At 38.7% G+C, this 23,670-nt stretch overlaps 1 protein-coding gene across 8 annotated transcripts in view; it reads right to left on the reverse strand.

Moving 5' to 3' along the window:
* The window catches only part of LOC129762149 (filamin-A), a 185,894-nt gene that overhangs the window by 79,250 nt on the left and 82,974 nt on the right, over positions 1–23,670 (reverse strand). For all 8 annotated transcript variants that reach the window (XM_055760144.1, XM_055760147.1, XM_055760148.1 and 5 more), the window contains one exon: positions 22,666–22,798. In XM_055760144.1, the coding sequence (XP_055616119.1) occupies positions 22,666–22,798 (133 nt within the window). The remainder of the gene's footprint in view (positions 1–22,665; positions 22,799–23,670) is intronic.

A 23,670-nucleotide genomic window follows, 5' to 3' on the forward strand; every position in this document is an offset into this window, starting at 1 on the left:
TCTCCAACGCTCGAAACACGGTGATCAGTGGTGTCGTTAAGTTTCCTCTTTTCCCCACTGAGAAGTGCAATTTCACAGCTGAGTGTCAAGGTTCAAACGTGTCTTCTCGAATCTTTTACATGTATGCCACGAAGAGCAGCGCGGATCGATTGATACCTACGCACGGTGGTGTCGCGGTTTAATATCTTTAAATTTTCAAGAATTATGACGTCCGATTTCGACTGAGTCAAAATAAAAAGAAAAAAAAACTTTTGCTGTTTTCCACCTCGATGTGGATGACTGCTAATCAGATACAGTTGGAATTAAATTCGGCGAAGAGGGACATTTTTCCGCTCAAATGTCTCCCTAATCGGATGAGCAATCACTTTCACTTTTAAGTCGGTATGAGCAATTAGCCTCTGTTGGACATGATTGATGAGCGTTTTTTTTTTCTTCCACGGTGTTGCACGCTGCTATTTCTAATTAAGAAACATCTCTCCAAGATAAAATCTCTCGAAGCACACGAGCACAAACCGTCGTCCGTGTTATAGCTGGTAAATTTCGTAACACTCCACTTTGGCACTCGACTAGGGTGAAAAAATACGTTGCGTTGCGATGTTATCCAAAAGAAATTTTTCAAAACTTGCACAGTTGCACACAAGAAAAAAAAACAGAAATAATCAGAAAACACAGAAAAACCTTCACGTCAAACGCACCTATTTATCAGGGGTTTGTCAAACAACTTGCGACCACTCGGCGCGAAATGGACTATCGAAATGTGTATCTCCGACGAGTCGAGTCCGGATTGGATTGGAACGGTGAGCCCTGAAGAGGCAATCTCTGCGCCCAAGCACTTCGAGCATTCTTCTTCAGAGGAGGCGGCGCCGCCGCTGCCGGCTACTGCTGGCCGCGCAGCTCAGCGGCTTCCGGCGGACATGCGCGCTCGAGTTTCGGCGCTTCATCATCAAATCGCTGCTGGTCTTCGGGGCCGAACTCAGTCGGATGGATGTTCTCCCTCGCGGCGTACAGGTTTATTGCCGCGACCAGAAATGAGACACACACCCGTGATCCGAGCGGGATTTTTCTAGATGTTCTGTATTGCTATTATTATTTTAGCCTGTCGCCGCCAGAAGTGTCGACCTCTCACCCCACCATTCTTCGCGCATTGTGAGCATCGTTTGTTGCTGGATGATGAACAGAAAGTTATTGCTGATCTATCATTTTTTCTCTTGTGGATTATAGTCTCATCCGAAACTGAATCGGAAGCACTCAGAAAATCTTTCATGAATGGTTCCATATACACGGGGAAAATTTTTGATTGGGGAAACGAGCTAAGAAAATGGACCCTCCAATAAAAATAAAATCCATTCTGTGCTCGTGGTCATTAGTCATGTGAGGTTTTCATGGGATTATGCGGTCAATTCATTAGCTGTACGTCACGACGAGCAACAAATTCTGCCAGAAATGACGCAAAGAAATATTTTTCCGTAAACAAATTGCGTCTGGAGTGGTGTATCGAGAATAATATCAAACTAAGCTAACTTGAGCTTGAGCTTATGCTTGGGTAGACTGTACAATTCGTAGTTGCTCTCCGTGATTGACCTGAACCAACCAAATTGCACAAAGAACACACAGAATGACGCTTGGGCCTAGCAAATCATTCTCGTTGTGCAATTTTCGATGATTCTAGCTTATAACGACGCCGTGCTATACAGTCACCAGGGAAAGGGAAGGAATGTTAGTATGATATTCGCCGCCCGAAGGCCAGAAGGGTCGCCTCTATTGCGTGGTTCCCTAGCGTTTATCATGGAAGGGATAATTGTTAGTGTAAATGGTTAAGAAAAATCAGGATTCACTGCGGTAATTAGGTGATGTAATTATGTAAATGCGAACAATTGACCTCTCGACAAAATAAAAATCCGAAAATCTCATGTTTACAACACGCGGCAGAGGTTATCTTCAGGTATCCTGAGAAGGAAAACCTGTAAAATTGATAAATTTTATATAAAATATTATATTAATATATTCTAGTATTCATCGTATGTACTTTTCATCGAAATTCAATCGCGTAACCGAGAAAACTCCTCCAAGGCCACTCGATCCGGCGATATGTTCCGTTATTCATCACACCTACTCTGAGCCTGATCACGAACATCACCTCACGGTGAAAGGGAAATGAAGTGTATATAACCTTGCATACAAATCATCTCGCTCTCACCGCGAAACGACGCTCGTAATGAGGCCCTCTGTATCACACTTCAATCGCGACGACGGAGGATAACACCTTTATAGTGAAACGGACAGATTATATATTTGAAGGTTCTTCAGGGCGCAAATTTTAAACTATTTTGAAGAAATTTCACGATATGCAATTTACTATTTACGGATTATTCTTTTATTCTTCACTATTGGCAATTAAGTTTTGCTACTTGCGGAACACAATGAACGATGTTTGAATAACACTTGCGATTTCAGGTACAGATTTTAGTTTTTTAGGTTTTAGATAAATATCTCACTATTTTGAACGTGGATAAATATTAATGTACTCATTTATTTCACCATCGCGAAACTCATTGCGGCCAGCGATTAATATATATTTTTATTTCACATATGAATTTTTAAATATGGTGATAAAATCACTGAAGGAATCAAATACAATTCGAGCGCTCTTCTGGCAGCCACCGAGAATTTTCTGCACCTCACTCACACACTCTTATCAAACCATCAAACTATCAAACTAAGCTAACTGGCTGCAAACTAATCGATGCACCGTAAATTCAATCGTTTCGATTTCTTACGATATGAATACAGGTTGATTTTTGGGGGTTCGTTTTTCGAAAAAATTTTTGACAGCTCACGCGGAATTCGTAACATTTGCAAGCGTAAAATAAATCGCAGTTTGTGTTGCCTTTCCATCGAGGAAAGTCTTACACCCGAGCAAAGTTTACAAAACATTTCATTTTACTACCAGGTTCCGAAAAAACGGCGCTCATTTCTGTTTGAATGGATACGCTAACAAACAAAATGGTTTGCATCTACATCAGCAAGCCGTGGAAAAGGGTGACGTGTGATTTTCATCATAACGAATGTTTCAGATTTTCTTCGCCATGGTTTTCTCCAAGCCATTTCAGTGTTTTGAACATTATTTCCAGAAGAAACAGTGAAGTAACTGGAGCCATTTATTTAGCGACTGGAATTCTTTGAAAGAGATACACGATTTTTTCATTTTCAAGTATTTTTTGTTGTGTGATGCTAAATATAATTGTTTTACCTTCTGTGTTAAACATTTTATGCTCTTTCTGCTCTTAGTTTTATTACGCAATTTTTTTTCTGAATGGAGGGAAACGAACCCTCCGATGTTGATATGAGCATCGTAGATTCTCCTAGTAATTGTTTTTCTGAAGTTCGTTCTTCAAAGAGAAAGAAAAATCAATTATAATCAAATTCGACACCCAAGCTAACAAACAATTCGACACAACCAACAATTGATTCTGTTTCACTCAGTTCGGTTCAAAATCCAATTAACTCCGCTCAACATCCAATCATTGAGAATGTTGGTTTCAAGAATCTGTTTCTGCCCCAAATTTGTGAATACCCGAAGTTGGAAATTACAAAAGTGAAGAAAGACAAACTTCGCGTTGTGCACATTTCGAAGATTTCGAAAAAAATGTAAACTTCCTCATGTGAAAATTTTGGAAGTAAGATCCCTGAATTCATCTATATTTGATGGCAAAGAAAAGAAACAATTTCCATCTGGCTCTTTTAGGGCATGGAGGGCACAGCTCTTCCAAATTATGTGCTCATTGATAAACTCCATCTTCCAGTTCGATAATTTACTCCCATGCACTGTCATGCACTGATTGCAAACAGTTAGATTACACTAAAACCTTCTGTTGCAGTAAAATTAAATGTTCCAAATGTGGAGTCGACCAAGCACTTGCAATAAGGATGCTGATGAATGCATTCTTTGTAGAGGTATTTCTCGCACAGTTAAGGACTGTCCAAAATACAAATCCCGTTCGATTAAACTCAAACAGTCAAGTAAGGATCGTTCTAAGCGATCCTTTGCTGATATGTTCAAGGCAGTTTCACCTCAGGTATCCGAGGTTTCAGAAAATTGTTTCTCTGTTATCGAACGATGATGAATCGGATACTACTTTCGATCCAATAATCGCGGAAAGAGCCAGGAAGTGAAAAAATCCTTGCTTCTCCAAATAAGCAAGGATTTTTTCACTTCCTTCTTCTAAAAAATCCTTCCAAAGAGGATTATCCTCTAATCAATCAGAAGCTTCTTCTCATTCTTCTGCTTCTTCCAACAAAAACCCTCCTGGTTGGGGACCCTCTAGCTATGACGTTTATTTCCCTGAATTGTCAAGTCATTTCATATTTGCTTCTCAATCGGTTCCTGAGCCCCAATCATTGTCAGGAGGTATTTCCTTGTCTTCATTTGTTGGATGAATCTTCGATATTTTTGGAATTTCAGATTCGCTCAAATATCTCATTTCTGCTTGGCTTTCCACTATCAGTCAGATAGCCAAGCAAATGGTTTCAAAGTAATTTATTGAATGAGTCAGAGAAAACTGCTATTTTATACAAATGTTCCATTTTTTAAATATAATGTGTCTGCTCAGCGACGTAGTGAGGGTAGACAGCGCCCCCGGCAAACTATGGAAATGGCGCTCCAAAAAAATACCACTCAATCGGATTTTTGCACGAACTTTGAGTTTCTGATGTTTTGAGAAAGCTACTCCCTTATACCAAAGTTCACTTTGAGCAGTTTATCCGTATTTAAAAGGTTAGGAAAAATCATTACCAGCTTCGCTTATTCCCTAGTCAAATCTTTTCCTTGGTGTTTTAACTGGAGGAAAATGATCCTTAATTGCATTTAAATCAAGATCTGCTAACGATTCATTTTCAATCGAAATAATTGCCAAGCCATTCAGTCGGTCTTGGTTCATTTTACAACGCAGAAAATTATCAATCAATTTACGATTGCTGAAATTGTGAAACTGCGCGGTCTGTGCCATTTTTACTTTAGTGTAAACCATACTAGCAATCTCTTTCATTCCAGCACAAAAATTGCTCAAAAATTGCCTTTCAATAACACAGACATTATTTAGAAGTATGCGTTCTTGTAATGCAGCTTAAGAAATAAAGTGTTTTTCAGTTAGACTAAATTCGCTTAATTTTATTCACTTCAGAATAAAATTAAGCGACAGAGTTTTGATCCGGGTGGTTTGTTTATTCAGTAGTACAGAATTCATCAAGATTGAAGGATACATCCAAAAGTTATCGACGATGGAACGCGAAAGACGAAACAAAATTCGCACAATCACATTGAGAACCGGACGTGGTCGGGAGGAAAGATTGCAAAATTCCTCAAATTTCCAAAATCGACTGTAAATACCGTACTCAAACGTTACCGGGAGACGTCGAAGACCGATGAAAACTTGAACAAAGCGAAAGAAATGGTGCTTCTAAATCGTCATATTAGCTTAAGAGAGATGTCTAGTAAATTCGGCAGTGCATATTGTTTGGGTATGAGACGCCAGGCTCGTTCCGAAGGACCTAAATTTCGCGCAAAAACACCGTCAACAGACAGTTGCTGAAGAGATGATTTCTCAAGCCCAAAGTGATCCAACCTTCGTGAAACGGATAATTACGGGCGACGAGACATGGGTCTATGAATTTGACATAGAAACAAAGCACGAATCGTCCGAGTAGCGCGAGGGAAAACCGCGTCAAACCACTCAAAAGTGAAGGTGATGCTGACGGTTTTCTTCGATTTTCAACGCGTAGTGCACTATGAGACCACTTTGTTTACTGCCTCTCGGTTAGACAGTAAACAAAGAATATTATTGAAAATTTTTTTTTGATCCGAAAAATTTCGAATCAGGGAGGAAAAGATCGATCCAAGATCGCCCAATCCTATTCACTGTCACTGATTTGACATGCTCGAAAGCTATCCAAATGTTTAAATCATGTTTTTAAAATTTGTCAGGTGGTGAGATTAAAATCGATGTAAATACATTAAACAAAAAAAAAACACTCTAAGATCGAAAAACTCGAAGGAAAAAGATCGATCTATACGATTTTTTTAGGGTACAATGAATCGATCCAAAAAATCGGAAATCGAAATGGAAAAGATCGATCTTCTGCAAAATCGATCCAAGATCGCCCAATCCTAATTTCAGCAATCAAACGTTATTTGAGCTATGACGTATTTTGTTATGGTTTATCTTGTGTTAATGAGAGATTATTCATATTTTGTAATAACCGGTATCCGCCCGAATCCGTTTCATCTCTAATATATATATTAGGGTGGCAACGAAAATGGTCATGTCAAATTTCAAAAACCGATCATGTACATTTTGTTTATTGGCATAAAAAATGACCTGTGTAAAATTTCAGTTCAATCGAACATGATTTAGGGGTGCCTCAAAACGCTCAAACTTTTGATTTTTTGATCAACGAAAATCTCCCAAGGGGGGGAGTACATGAAAAATCGAAAAAATGTTTTCGATGCCAATAATTTCAAAATGCATAGAAAGTTGAGATCTCGTTGAGCTGACCAATAAATTTTTGGCCAATAAACAAAATGTACATGGTCGGTTCTTTAAATTCGATGATTTTTTTTCCATACATCCATTGCCACCTTAATATACAGCCATTCCATGTCAAACCGATAGAGTGGTTCTAAGATTTTCGTGGGAAGTGGAAATTTTGTTCTTTGTCGAAAACCATTAGACCCGTATTTTTTTATTTTTTTGTTAGGGTGACCATTTCCATTTCCATTGTGGTCCGAAAAATCAAATTTTTTCACTTTTTTCAAAAAATGACTTTTTTTTAAAAATTCATAATTTTTGAACTACTGAGCCGATTTAAATGAAAATATACCAGAGTTGCACAAAATTTTAATTTTGGTTTCGTTATTAATTATTGCATTTGTTTTTTATAGTTTTCATGGTCTCGGAACCAAAGGCGCTACATTATTTTATTTTTTTTTTTGGAAAGCTGAGAATTGTTTACATAGCATATCTCGAAACCAGAGAGGCGTTTTTTTTTGTTTTGAAGTTATGATTTTTTAAAGTTTACCGTAATTATTTCGTAATTATTCATTGTATTTATTATTTATAGTTTTCATGGTCTCGGGACCAAAGGCGCTATATTATTTTATATTTTGACGTAGGACTACGTCTAACCGGAAGATATAGGGGGTGAAATGAAAATCTAGGCACTGAACAAGTAGGAAAAAATGCAAGATTTGGAACGCTTATAACTTGGGCATTTCTCAATAGATCGCAAAGGTGTTTGCATCAATTGATAGGAAATATATCTACGCATCTATCATAACGAATAACATTTCATTTTTCTTGAGATAAACAATTGAATAATTGTGAAATATCAAGAATTGTCCAAATACACTATGTGCCCATTTTTGATTGGTCCATTTTGTGCTCCTCAAATCGTACCGACCAAAACGGGCAACCAGAGCAGCAGCGAAATAGAATGAAGCACGATTGGGAAGGAAAAAGAAAAAAAAATGAACGAAACATTGGTCGCAGTCTCACACATGCGTAATTCTCGAGTCAGCCATTCAGCTTAAAAATCCCCGCTCCGATGCCGTAACGATCATTCTCATCCAAACCATACACCACATCGTTTCGCATCACATCACATCAACAAACCAACACAAGCAGCCATGTCTGGACATGGCAAAGGAGCAAAGGAGCAAAGGAGGATCGCGACGATAAGAAAACCCGCATTCAGAACAAACCACAATCGGTTCCGTGGACACCAAGACAACAACAGGCAGTTGCAGTGAGTGGCGAGTGGCAAACGCAATCGCAAAACGGCAGCAGGTAGCACAAGAAAAAAAGTTTGTTCTTTATTCAAACTACTTTGGTGGCAAATCCAGAACAAGGCGGCATCGAGGGCGTTCGAAATGGTTTTTTTCAAAACCACGAGTATTGAGTTTTCTAAATTGGAACCATTCCATAAAACACGGCGCTTATCAGAGCCATTAAACCTTTCAAAAAAAGAGTTCACGAAATACAGTTGTATAACATGCATTCTAAAATAATAATAAAACACAAATTGATTTTTTCATAATTTGTTTGCCAGGATATGATGAGTATGTGAATTTGTCAGTTGTTCTGAGTTTATTGATGGTTGTGGACTTTCGCAATTATTCAATTTTCACCAATTCTTAAATTGCCTCCAGATTGAAAGTACAGTAATTTACATTTATTTCAACATTTAGCTAATTGGACGGACATGTAATGCAACATATTTGGTTGGACATTTTTGTAAACATAGAAATCGGGATCCATATTATGATCCCACATTGAAAGTCGACACTGTACCACTGTCATCGCAGATGTTCAATTACAGGTTAAAATCGCTTCCAATGCGACACTGAGTGGTGCTTCGGCACGTCGCATTAAGTGTAATTTACTGTACAACATGTTACAATCTGGATGGGAAGTAATTTTCTAACTGTGAAAGCTGTGGCGAGTGGCAAACGCAATCGCTAAACAGGAAGGTTTAGCCGAACAAGATGGGGATATCGAGTGATAACAAAACAATAAACTCTTTAGATTAAAGATGATTTTGTGGTCCTGAAAAGGACCCTTTTTAGGGTTTGCTTCCGGATCAGCAGTCGGAAACGCTCTTTACTTGGAGTAGGTATACTTCGTCACCGCTTTGGTACCTTCGGAAACCGCATGCAAGTTCACCGGGCAGCAACAGACTGATTGCGATCTGAATTTCCCACGCAGTAATGGTTGACCGCTTATTGTAGTGGATCAGACGCGGAGCTTCTGCTACGATACGCTCAAAGATGCATTGACGCTCATCGCCTTTGATGAGAAACCGGTGTCGGAATGATCCTGATTCAGCACCTTATGATGTAGATAGCATATGATTCCTTCTCCTTCTTCTTGTCGGTTTCCGAAATATTCTTCTGCGCCGTGCCGAACTTTTTGGCGGCTATTCCACTATTCCACTAGTCTTCGGTGCCTTCGTGTTTGTTAGAAACAACTGCATGTGAATGCAACGAGCGAACAAATCGTAATGAATATATTTTTTTGCCATCGCTGCCTTTTAACGCTCATTCGTTCGTCTCGTTGGACTCGCCCCTTTGGCTGAGTCTGCCGATTTGTCTCTATCCTGTGAGTGTGTACCGCTAGAGTACAAAACGCGCGGACCCCAAAAAAAATCTCATTTTCTTTCAAGCCAGTGTGGTTGTATGGCATGGTTTAACATCGCATCGCATCACATCATAAAAACAAAACACAACACCAAAGGTTCTTTTCAGAACCACCAACATGTTCATAAAGAGTAAACAGTAAACTAATTCTTTTTTCTGGTAGATAGGTAGGTATTCACGTAGGAGAACAAAATAAAACAATATATTTAAAATATATATTTAACAAAAGCTGTCGTGATAATGGTCGTGTATCCGGTTCCATGCTGCTCGCTCTCAGCTCTCTAGAGCACTGAGAGCACAAGGCAGACAATCGGATATCCCCGTCCGGGATATCTTAGGTAGCCGTGATCCTGATCTTCTGCTTCATCTATACCTGTTCCTCAGAAACGCCGATGTCAACGTTTAATGATGTTTCCTTCGTTGTGTCCCTGTTGCATATCCCTCCTATCCGATCGATAAACTTTTACTTAGTCGCGGCTATACATACACACACTCTTTACAGACACACGGGCCAAAGGTTGTGCAGTCCACTGATGATTCAACAAGAGCCAAAGGTTGTACCGCTCATGACAACTCTACACGAACTGATGATTGCGCCGGCTAGTGACCATTCTATCCTGGATTCCTCGAGTCGAGAAAGACGCACCACGCTAGATATGAGGTACAAACTAGGGGGGCGTTGCTGATTAATGGTCAGCTGCATCCCAATAGGAAGTATCCCGTGTCGGGCACACGTACAGAGCATTGGAGACAGCAACATCCCAATTACGAAAACACTTGTAATACTAACCTCGATCCAACCGCGAGTAATCGGTTACATATTACTAACATAGATAATAAGGAAAATTGTATTGAACTCCCGGCCCCGTGAGGCTAACGCCATATGAGCCTTTATAAAAATATATATTTTGGAAAAAAAAAAGCTGTCCCCTTTGTATTGTCCTACGTCACTCCGGTTATGTCCCCGACATTACCCACCCGTCTTTTTTTTGGAAAGCTGAGAATTGTTTACACAACATATCTCGATACCAGAGAGGGGTTTTATTTGTTTTTGGGTTATGATTTTTCAAAGTTTACCGTAATTATTTCGTAATTATTCATTGCATTTATTATTTATAGTTTTCATGGTCTCGAGACCAAAGTCGCTACATTTTTTTATATTTTTTCTGAAAAGATCAAACTCCTCCCTGGTTTTGAGAAAACAAAAAAAAACGCCTCCCTGGTTTCGAGATATGTTATGTGAAAAATCCTCAGCTTTCCAGAAAAAATATAAAAAAATGTAGCGCCTTTGGTCCCGAGACCATGAAAACTATAAAATAACAAATACAATCGATAATAACGAAAACATAATTTAAATTTTCTGTAACTGTAGTATTTTTACAACCAGCTAATTGGCTTTAATTTAATGTGTCAAACATCTGAATTGGCTCGAAAGTTATAAATTTTTGAAAAAGTTATTTTTGGCAAAAATGCAAAAAATGGATTTTTCGGACCACCTTAGAATGAAAATGGTCACCCTAACAAAAAAATAAAAAATGCGGGTCTAATAATTTGCGATAAAGAACAAAACTACCACTTTTGACAAAAATCTGAGAACCACTATATCGGTTTGGCATGGAATGGCTGTTATATATACTTTCATAAAAATAATCTACACTATTCTATTACTGTACTGTACATGGCTTTTTCACTGGAATGTAGATGTGATCAATTGTAAACATTTGTTTAGTTTCTCCAAATTTTGGTTTTACAGTGTGTGTGCAATTTGTTTGTCAATTGTGAAACTTGTCTGTGCCTTTGACAAATGATATCAAGCCGATGTCTTGATGAATTGTGTCAGATCTTTGGATTGTGATCCAGATAACTAGTCGAAATGATCTCTCGGTCGAATGAGAATTCATCTATAGCTGGGGGCTGGCATAGCAAATATTTTGTGCTTCCTTCATTAAATGATCGAGAAGCGATATGTCAACAACGGATAGAACGCGAGAAAGTGTCCTTTCATTTACAATTTGAACGCAAACCGGTAGAATGCGGCGACTCGCACAGGTGGGCGTGAAGACAATGGTGTTCGAATATTTTTACCACTTCACTCATCATGTTCTTCATGTGTTTCCTCCCACGACCCCCCGTTACGACTGACGGTGGTCACAACATTTCGCAAGACGTCATCTGATATATCCCACGAGTTGATTACATCGCTCGCGCTCTTGATGCTATTATCGTGTTTTATTGCCGTACATTATTTTCGTACTCGAATTTAAGAAACATTTACAATTTGAATAGCATGCCTTCTCATTATTGTTGTCAGTGTTGTTTCTGACAACAACAGTCGCACGTGGCTCTTTTTTTAGCGCATTATCTAATCGAGCAATGAAAATTATTATCGGATCACACGCGTACTTTCTTTTTGCTATCCGTCATTGCAACGAGATTTTTTTTTGGTTGACAATTTGAAAACATTTAGCTTACGTAACAGCTGTTCTGTAGGGTCCGTTGCTGACACAATTGTCGTTCTTCAAAAACTTGAGTAGCATAAAAATAAAATGGCAAAAATAAAGTGGCAAATGCTTCTCAAGGAGCGACCGATAGAAGTGGGTTTTCCCACAATCAGTAGGTCAAATGAATGGAAAAGTGACCATACTGTTTTAAGAGGAAAATCAGTGCGGGAACTTATCACTTCGACAAGTTCAACTTCTTAACCCAGTCAGCAACCAGCAACGATTGTGGCCTTGGAATCGGGTCTTCCAATCGCTGCTGGTGAGACGACTTTACGTGACCATAAAAAAATAGTCTGGAGATCAAATCAAATTTACAGGACCAAAACGAGAGATGAATTGTTCACCAAAGCCGCCTTTTAATGGGTCCATTGTTTCGTGTGCTTTGAGCAAAAAATATCCCCAATCGTCGAACGTTAGCCAGCTCCATTGACAGTAATGTGACAAAAATGCAATGCAATGCTTTTTGACGTAGGATTACGTCTTTCGAGAACATATTGGGGTACAAATTGAAAATCGAAAATCGATAAAGTTGTCCAATTTCAAACGGCTCAGTAATTTTATGATGGATTGATGGAATTTTTGCGTCAATCGATTTCGGCACTCCATAACAATTTTATATATTGAAGAAAATAATATATGTCATGAAACTAACTATCGAACAATTGAAAAATCTCAACCCCTATCCTAACAGAAAAAAATGAGTGGGTTATATCTATGATATAACCGCAAGGTTGACGTGGAACTACCTTAGCTTAGCAATCATTCGTTTGTATTGATTAAATTCTTGATTGAATGAAACAGTTTCCAAATTCAATTGAGTTCAATATATTTGCTCTGTGAGTGAAAAAAATGAACAAATGCCGTGTAAAGTCAATTCATTTATTGTGATTGATTGTTCTTCGTTACAAGTAAATTTAATGACGGACCTTTAACGTTTGGTATGATGACTAGAACAAAATATATGTACGGAAGAATTATCAAACGTTTGATGAACCAGCCTAAGGCTGAAAATCTTTCCAATAAAGACAAAAAAAAATTATCAAACGATTATTTTATTTTATATTTCCCTCTGAAGTTTACATCCCAAAAGTGTACATACTTCTCGAATCTCGAATTTGCTTGAAACTGGGAAGTTCATTCGCTTATAGTGGCTGCACGATTTTCCCAGGTTCCTAAGTTTAGAAGATCATGTTAGGACAGACATATTCCACTCTGCACAAAGGCAAGCGAGGACAAAAGTACTCGCAGTTTGCATTTATTTGCAGAGCCGATTTCCCCAGAAACCTCGGTTTTGAAGTCTGTGTTAGGGAAACACATTTCAATCGGAACAAAAATACCCCCGATTTGTATGAATTCGCAATGCCGATTTCCCCACGCTTCATGGATTTGAAGTCTGTGTTACACACACATTCCACAGTCGGAACAAAAATACCCCCGACTTGCATGAATTTGAAATACCGATTTCTCCAGGCACCTTGGTTTAGAAATCTCTATTTAGGGAACACATTTCGGTGGGAACAAAAGCTCCCCCTACTTTCGTGTGTTCTTCTTCTTCTTTTTGGTTTTAAGAGGGTTTAAACTTTTCAGTTCACTCGCCTCTAGGCTCTTTCGTGTGTTTGCAATGCCGATTTCGCTGCTTGGTTTTAAAGTCTGTGTTAGGGAACATTTTTCGATGAGAACAAAAGTCCCCCTACTTTAATGTATTTGCAATGCCGATTTCCCCAAGGCTGCTTGGTTTTGATGGCTGTGTTAGGGAAACCGTAAATCGGGCCAATCAAAACGATGCAGTTAGGGCGTTTAGATAACGCCTAATATTTTACAGTTATTCAATTGTTTATCTAATGAAAAACAACATTTTGTTAGTTGCGATAGATGCGTAGAAATATTCCCTATCAAGTGATGCAAACATCTCTCCTATCCAGTACGAAATGTTCGAGCTATAAGCATTCGAAATCTTTCATTTTTTCCTGCATGTTCTGTGTTTAGGTTTTCATTTTACCCTCCATATATTCCGGTTAGACGTAGTCCCACGTCAAAATCCACTTCTAATTGGTCGAAATTGACAACACATGCGGCGGTTCCCTAACAGAGACATCAAAACCAAGGTGCCCTAGGGAAAACGGCATTGCAAATATATGCAAGTCGGGGGCATTTTTTTATTGCAAGTAGGGTGAGTGATACGATTAATTCTAACAAATCAAATTTAAATTTGGAACTTTAGTTGGTTGGTTGGTTGCTTCGTAAAATTTCATATCAATGACCGATCGTGTATTGTGAAAAATTAAGCCCAATGTAATTGTAAAATTGTATATGGTAGCAGTTGTGTTAAAAATGACTTCATATATGAAACAATTCATTTAAATTTTCATAAATAAAAACCAAGGTGAGTTTCTGTTCGAGAACCGGTCGTTCGGTTTAAGCTGTTTGTTTTGTTGCGTTCATTTTCACCCAAGGAAAGTTCATGCGACGAGAAAAAATTGGAAAAATGAAGAAATATTCGAAAAAGTGATTTCCCATATGCTCTACATATAGTATTAGGTGTTGTTAGTCCAATTAAAATTCGGGTTGAATAAACACTCAGAAAGTAAAAATAATAAAACAAAATTATCTTTTCTATTTAAAATATGTTTTCTCTATATTGAAGTAACATGTTTTTACTGATGAGAAAAATTGATAATTATCTTATATTATATTGGTGAGTTTTTTCTCTTTATTTCATCCATACATAACACAGGAGGCATCTCGTCTAGGATCACAGAGGGCGATTCTCATCATATCTCGTTCCACTTCGGTATCTTCTATCTGATACGCATACTTCTGTCATCATCACTCGGTTGTAAACACTGGGATAGTGAACAAACAATACGCAACAACCAAACGAAATTGCCCTTTTCAGGGCCACCAAATCATTATCAAAGAATTTAACGATGTAATTCTTCAAACATATCCCAAATCAACAGATAGCCTAACGGAATCCTACGTCAACTATGCGGTCGTGTCTCGGACACAATCCTCCTGTTTTTTTTTTTTTTTTTTATTTATTTTCTACTGGCTCGGCAACGTTGAGCATTAATGAGCCGTGTTTATGAATAGGAAAAGTCTCTGTGAGTAGAACTATGCAAATGTTCTTTCTCAAAAAAGGCATAAAAACCCTATCGTCTTTTCAAGATATGGTACAATATTAATAATTACATAACAATTCTGGCGGATTTTTTTTATAGAGACAACCACCTCATAGAATCAAAGGAATTGATGATTGCGTGCATCTTAGTATTATTGAGTTCTCAGAGAAATATTCATAACGAAAAACGAAAAAGTTGGATACGTAAACGATAATTAAAAATAAAAGAAAAAATACACCAAAAACGTCGCGGATCGGAACAGTGAGTGACATTCCATTTTTGTAAAAAATTTCTATTGTAGATAACCAGTTATTTTGAAATTCAGAGCAATACCACACAATGTGACCTATACCACACATACATAGGTTACTATCACTAATATCAATTCGATAAATATGTGCATTCGAGAAATACTGATTAGTCATGAGTCTGCACGCTACCCGTATGAAATCACGCGAATAATTATATTCTTTGAATCATGATTTGAGGGAAAGTTTAGGAATGATAGAATACAGCCACCGATCTTTATCACTACCATTCCAACTTGTCTGCCAAGATTCAAGTGCATGTTCACGAGTAAAATGGAGATATTCATTAAATGTAATAGGCCTACGAAATAAGAGTCCTCCCATAGCGCCTTTCTTAGCAAGAAAATCTGCTTTTCCATTTCCTGGTATCGAACAGTGAGAGGGAATCCATACAAAAGTGATATTAGATGATCTACTCATCAAAACACTTCAAAGCTGTTGAATTCCAGACAAGAAAAACAAAGAGTATCTAGTCCTTACCAAGCGAAGTGCCTCTGAAGAGCTGGGAGCAGCGATATTGAAAACTCTCCAGTTGCAGAATATGAGTCCGGGTAGCGGACCTGAAGCAAAAACTTCCATACTCCATTACAGATAAAACGGTTGTTTTATACAACCTAATCAAATAAGTTTCTGTTATGGATCGGAGAAAATTTATTCTTTTCTTACATTTTTGTTTCAAGTAGCCTCTGTGTTTACCCATGTGCCTCTGGAGTCAAACACAATTCTTGAATACTTGGATGACAACGAGTGTCTAATTGTTCTACCCAAGAGTTTAACTTGTAGTTGTGCAGGATGGTGTTTTCTTGAAAATACAACCATTTCTGACTTCTCAGTAGAAAATTCAATACCCAATTTACAAGCTCAATCAACCAAATTGTTGGGAGAAATCTGCAAAGGATTAACGTTTGCATTAATTGAGTTTGAAAAATTTCTCATGGAAGGTAATTATATTAGCTTGCTTGCAAAAAAAATTCTACGCCCTTACGAGCGGCCTTCCGGCATTAGTCATGGCGGACAAAAACATGCGTGTAAACATGCTTTTGAGTTATTTCTTTGTTTTATTTTTCAATTCCTTCACAGTTTTCGCGGTAGATCACCGCGTCTTCACCCTTATGATATTTCTTGATGAACGAAGCAACTTCCGGCAGGCACTTCGTACTATAAATTTCTCCGTTCACGGCCAGTCCGGAGCTAAAAAAGAGCGGATTTGACATCCCCTTCTCGCTGATTGTCAGCCATATCAGCACTCTCTCGGGGAACTTCACTTCGGAGCTAACTTCCTTTGTGGGAGATGTAAAATACGAAATGTCCTGCCATTCGTTGCCATCCAGGGTGAGATAGGTCTCTTCGTCCATCACCACCGCCACGTCGCGATTCGCCGGGAAAATCGAATTGACCATCTTATTCCGCCGCTGCGTCATTGCCTGCAGCTACGAGACCAGTGGACGGGACTTCCGCATCCTGACATGTATGCCCATATTCGCCAGGTATTTATTCACTGTTTGGCCGGTTACGCCGACCTCCCGGCAAAGCGCACGCAGCGATGTAGTCACTTTTCCCTCGATCTTCCTCTTCAGTATCCTTTGGAGCTTTTTGTCGCTCGGGGTCGTCGGCCATCCGGAGCTGGACTGTCTTTCGATACTCTGTTGTCCAATAGTGACAAGATGTTGTAGATGCCGGAACGGGCGTATCCGGCGTCCACAAAGCGCCGCACGATGTCCGTTTTCGACGCGGCGGGGTACCGTTCTTTGAACGCGCACACATCTGAACGGAGTAGCTTCACTGTTTTTGCCATCACGGTTAGAGATCGATTGATAGAGCTGTCATTTTTTTTCTGCTGACTCATGGGTTACTATGATTGATGCTGCATGGGTAGTTTCGTCAGTGCGTGTGTAGGTAAATCCATGAAAAATCGGCAATTTTTGTGCATTTTTTCAATGCAAACGTTACGTTTGATTGAAAGAGAGAACATTTTAACGTTTGACTGCCGGTCGTGTTCGCGACCGTACATTCACTTCTGATGTGATTGTTGGAGCCGAGCAATGCGTTTTTGGTCACGTTTACAGTACATATTGAGCCGTAATTTTCGCGCAATGGCAGTATGTGGTGGCCTCCAAAAATGTAGACCTTTTACAACACTACTTCATGACTACATGACCTGACCCAAGTGTTTATCACCTTTCTCTATCTATGGCGAATGATTTTGCTGGAGAAAAATGGGAATCTTGTGAAAATCGACATTACTAGTTGTTTTTCTTCCCAAAGAGGCTAGAATTTCTACCATCAAACCTTCGACACCGCTACGAGTTTGGAACAAACGATGCGTATTTGATCTACATCGGATCACTTTATTTTTTTGTCATTATTAATCATTTGTCTGATTAAACAATGCTGCAGCTTTAATACCGCAGAAGAAACAATCCGGAAGTAGCTCTACATCCAAACAAACTACAAAGACGAACGAATGCTTCAACCGGGTCAGAGGCACGAAGAATTCGCGGAGCAATAAAACGCCAATTTGAGCAGACTTTCAAATTAACTCTCAGTGTTAACATGTACTGTTGATGGCTCGCTGTCTAGAGCGACACTGACACACTGGAAACTACTTGAATATTAGTAGTTTTTTATCTCTTAGCAAAATTAAATTTCCAATGCTCCCAAGAACTGCACTTCAAAGAACACTTAGAACGATAACGGAAAATCCGAACCGAATCGAGAATGTGGTGGGATGGCGTCCTATTTAATATTTCTCTTCTACTTGGCTTTTTCCCGTCTATTCTGCTATATGCCTACTTCGCGCATATTTTGAAAATGCATTCTGAGGCGAAAAATTTTGCACATCTGTGCTCTAAAAGGTTGCTAAATAGAAAGTGAGATTCGCCAGAACGAACACAATATTTATTGTGCTTTCATGGTCATCCGACGTGCTTTCATGGTGCAGCAACCGCTGACCAACCTTGATTTCGATGGGCTTTCAAGGAAATTTATCGATTTTTGAGTTTTGGAAAAAAAGTTTTAAGGTCAATAAGTAACATTCTATCTTTAGTGGAAGCATAAACATCTAATTAAACAAGAGTACGAATCATTATGGAGTCCACTTGTTTAACACTTCGAATATTATTTTAGAATGCATCGAAATTTTTGTAATAGATTATGTTTTTCGTTACAAATAAATTTGATGAATGTCGTTTTACATTTGATATGATGCCTAGGACTACCAAAATATTTGAACGGAAAAATTGTTAAACGATCATTGTATTTTACCTTTCCCTCTGAAATTACTGCACATCTCATGTTTACGTAGTTTTCGAACCGCGAAAGTTCATTCACCTCTAGTATCTGAAATGACGATTTTCCCAGGCTCCTCAGTACAAAGCGAGTACAAAAGTACTCAACATCAAAATTTACCCCCGATTTGCATGTATTTGCAAAGCGGATTCCTCCAGATACATTAATTTTGAAGTCCGTGTTAGGGAAACAGTGGAAAAAAAAGTTGATGGGTCTGAGCCTAGGGGCACGGACGGGATCTTGACATAGGACTGTGATTGTGTACAGTAATTGCATTTATATCGAGTTTTTCATTGTCCAAAATCTGTATTTTTTTCACTTTTGATACATCAAATGGATGCCCCGGAAAAACCGTTTCCTGTATGTACTTGTATCCTTTAAGCGGGTTAGATGACATAACGTGGTAGAATACGGTACCGCATTCTGTTCAACAATGTACACAAAAATTACATTAATGCCATTACTACCCTTCTCTTCTGTTTATTCAATCATGCAGAAGAAGACAAAGAGTCGTCATGTATCATTTTTAAACACAAGTCTAAAAAGTTAAGATCTACATAAATATGAGTCAAATCAATCTATGACTACAAAAATATATTATAGATGGAAGTAGCATTATTTACTTCGTTACCACGTTGTCCGGAACATTGTTTGTGATAATTTATAGCCCTGTAAGGTCGCGACTACTCAAGCTATCATAATCTGATTTACGTGGGTATGCCCTTTCGATCTTCTAGATCAGCAGCCATTTAAATTCATTTATTGCATTTTTACATAACCAAACAACATAATCGATACTATAACATCCTGGATCACAATTACACAAATTGTTAGTAGTGAGACCTACACGATAAAAACATGAATTGAGCACGAATTGATTGGGTAACATAGAATACAATAACTGTTAAATGCCTATTATCGGTAAATGGAGAATAGTTCATTATACGTATCAACTCACATTGTGAGCTAACGTCCGAATTTAGGCAAAAAATTGCTCGTTGCGTCGGGCAGAAAGCGAGTGGATAGTGCAATCGAAAGAAAACATACCCAATTACATCGTCAAATTGTTAACTTTTTTTACTATATTCACTGTTCATGTTTCAAGCAAAAACATTCTGGATAAATTTTCTGTCTAATAATATATAACACAACATATGTCAACATACTCTTAATAAATAGTTACATTTTTCGTAGAGTGACCCCCTATATAAATGCGCGTCCACATTATGCCGAATGATGCCGATCGGCCTGTACCAGACGACATATTCGGTTCGTTATGTAATGTGGACGCCACATCGGGTGCACGAAGCCGTCACGAACACATGAAGCACAATGTCGTCAACGCTAATTTACTTCTTTTTGTTTTGGTTCGACTTTCTCGAACCGGACCCTCTTGTTTCGGGTTGGGTTCGGTTTGTCTCGAGTCGGTTTTCGGCACGTCGGCAAGCCTGGGCGGTACGTCCACATTTAGTTGGCTTTACCGAGCGGTCAAGGCCGCTCGGCGTGATGTGGACGCGTCTTAACACAAAGTCCTATGTCAAAAATACCCCCGACTTGCATGTATATTTGCAAAGCTAATTTCCACAGGTACATCGATTTAGAAGTCTGTGTTGGGGAAACCGGGCCAATCAAAACTTGGCAATTAGGGCGTTTAGATAATGATTGACATTTAACAGTTATTCAATTGTTCATTTCATGAAAAATAACATTGTATCTATTGTAACAGACGCGCAGAAATATTTCCTATCACTTGATTTAAACATCTTTTCGATCTGTTAAGAAGTGTTAGAGTTATAAGCATTCGGAATACGGGTAGGGTTAGCACACAAATCAGCAGAACAAATGTATGGAAAAAAGGAGGTTCTTCCAGTTTTCATGAATTGAACCATTTAGAGATTAGCGAATTGTAATGTATACCATATCAAACAAATCTTAGCGAATTTCCGATTCGATTGGCATGAGAATTCGTTCACAGTGAAAATAGTTATTAACATTAACTTTATTTCATAAAAACGTGACCTGGCTATAGAAATCACAGCTTCCGGGTCTATTCGCAGAAGAGATAAACTGCAATGTGGTACGTAGCACTGCGCTGTGTTGTTTCAACAAATTTTGATTCTTTACTTCCACATTTGATACAAATCCGCTGCCGCTGGCGCTCGCATGCGAAATACAAGCGAGCAGCCGGTATCCGTTGGGATGAGTGCTCAAGCAAGTGTTCCAGGGTGAAAATTTACAGCTTGTTTTGATTCCGATGTCGTATTTATTCAAAGCTAACTTATTTATTGTCAGTGCGCGAAAGTAGAAGTCGGCTTTGTGGAGTATTCGTAAGACCCACGCAGTGATGTTCAAGGTCAGAATTTATCCGCGTGCGTGTTATCGCAAGACGAAAGAATTGAGGAGTGTCGGTTCTATCTGATACAGCTGCTGTTTCCGTTGTTCTCGACCGTTGGAAGTCAGCATACATAACAATGGTTTCATATAATCACACAGATCATCGCGCAGAATTTCTCAACAAATGATCATTCCACGGTCCGCTAGGAATCAGTGGGGCAAAAGAGACGCGTTGTTAATGTGACCTTTCAAACATTCTATAGATACTTTCACTTAAGAGTATTTCTGTTCGTGCGTATTTCGAGCAACTGCAAATTAAGAAAACTTAATTATTCTGCGCTGAATAATTCACGAAAAAGGGCGCATCGGCACGGAACGGGAGGCAATTTACCGCGGCAACGATTTCGGCAAGCTTCAATTGGTTCATTCATGAAAAAGAATGGTACACGATTAAAGCACGGTGGGGGAATTAAACAGTGCCATGTTGAACGACGCCCACTCTTGCACATCAGAATTGGTGCATGAAATAAATCAAACAGAGAGATCGTAGAAGAGATGCAAGATGCGAACTTGCGGTCTTGTCCGGCAGACAACTCTGACAAACTATAATGAAGCCGAAAAGCGTGAGTAGAACCGCGATCGTTCAAGTGAATTCGCGCATGAATTTCACACTTTCAATCTCACACGACGGATGACGTTTCGTGACACGGTTGAAGGGAAGCGAAGCTGGTGAAAGTTTAAGCAGCATTCTAGACAATAAACGGTGGGAGGACTTGGCAAAATATTGAAATAAGATTCTTCAAATAGTGTATCCACATATCCACGCATATCCCAAAACTAGCTAAACCACTTAGTAACATGCTGAATGCCTACCATTAACGACTCGTCAATGTTCCAACCAGATATGGCCATTTTTCTGTCCTGTGCCATAAATCTAGGCATTCCAATCAGTCGACTAATTTTTCTCGCAGTTTATGGCACCCCTTTTTCACGTAGGAATCTGCCTCAAAGACTTGTCCCGGTGGTACGACGTCACACATAAGTGACTCAAACGGCAAAATGAAACGGACAGAAGCTGTTTTTTCACTTCAGAGTTTATAATAAGAACACATTCCAAATGTGAAATTTCGCGCAGAGGATAAACCTACCTGTTTGGCGCTCTCGTGATGGCGAATTTTTGAAGAAAATATTTCGGATATGCGGGGCTAAACAATAAGTGGTTAAAGTCTGTTAAAGTGGATGATACTCCGCTTTGGGTGGGTTAGCCAAAAACATTCACACACAGCAGATGGCGGGTTATTTATGAAACCGAAGAGCATCCTCAGGTTGTAAAATTGGTAAAAAAAAATGAATGGGTTTTCCAATGATACAAAAACATATACTTTTCCTCTGAGTGAGTATTAATTGGAAGCACCAGCAGCTATTAGGAGGATTTTTTCCGATATGACAATCATTTTCATTTTCTTCAATTTTGCGTTCTTTAAGCCGAAACGGGAAGCGTTTATTGTTGCTTTCATGCAAGCTGACTACTGCTCGAATTAGTATTCTATGCAAGTTTCATACAAAGGAAGCAATTTTACTATTTCTAGCAGCTGTTAAGTGTTTTCCCTACAAGCCAAACTGATCGATTAGATATTTGTACAACTGAAATGAAATAAGGAAAATGTATATGTTCTGTTTTGTTTTTGGAAGTTTTATTGAGTTTCTTCGAACAATCACCAACAGCGCTTTCTTCTGTGTATAACTCTTCTGTTTCATAAATAATCACTAATCAACGACAAGAAACACGTGAATCATATTATATTTAACCATAACCTAGAGGTAGGTTTAACCGTCACCAACAAATGAACCACTAAACCAATGACTAGACACAAACATAGAGAGAGAAAGTGAAACAAAACTAGAAATGAAATTCAATCTACCTTGATGGTGAAGGTGCCATTCGGGATGTTTTGGCCGCCGAATTTAATGTCCAAATCGTAATCGCCCGGATCCTTGAGAGTGTAGAAAATATCGAAGAAGCCGTTCTTCTCGATCACCTCCAAATCGACGTCACTGCAATTGAAAGAAAAACCGGCTCTATTAACGTTATCATGCGTTACGATAATAATGAAGATTTGAGTTGATAATTTATTAATACACGTACTGATTTAATCTACAGATATGAAATCAGTTCAGCCAAATCACCAGAAGAAACATCTGCTGCCCCGTCAAGCCATTCCATAGTATCTTTTGAGTTCACTGTGACCTGACTGCCAAATTTGTCTGACAATCTGTTCTAATCTTCAGATTAACCAAACATTTGACCCGGTGAAGGTATTTCAGGTTGCAGCCTTTCCGTTCATTTTGACGGTTGTCTGCTTGATACTTCAGAAAAAACTCATGGGTTTTTTTACTCGGCAACAGTCGCTCTCTCGATCTTCAACCAAACCTCAAACATAGCTGTGATCATTTTTATCAGGACTTGCACATTCAATTCCACAATAAGAACAAACAAATTCTCCAACAAATTCTGCGCGTGTGCTCCAACTTATGAAGACTACTTTTTTTTCAATTTCTATAAACATATAAAAAAAATCCTTCATAATCATTGAGACGAAGATGGCAGTTCGTTCTTCCATACACATACAAATACAACTCGCAAAAATTCGTTAAAACTACTTCGTCAGTTACAATCTCAGTAATTTAATTACATTTTTTACATGTGAAGGGCAGTGCCGTTTAAAATCCGCTATTGTGGTTACCCTTTTAATATATTATTCTCGATGCAGCTTATTCTATTTTATCAATGCATTTTTCATTGCACAGAACGCTTTTACTGAGCGGGGCGAGCAATGGACACAGCAACAACATTCCCAAATAAACTCTCAGTGTCAACACATAAAGCTGGTCGGAGCGTGAATGAATGTTGTATCTTCCACCTTTCT

Source organism: Toxorhynchites rutilus, chromosome 1, assembly GCF_029784135.1.
Source record: "Toxorhynchites rutilus septentrionalis strain SRP chromosome 1, ASM2978413v1, whole genome shotgun sequence".
Lineage (NCBI taxonomy): Eukaryota > Metazoa > Arthropoda > Insecta > Diptera > Culicidae > Toxorhynchites > Toxorhynchites rutilus.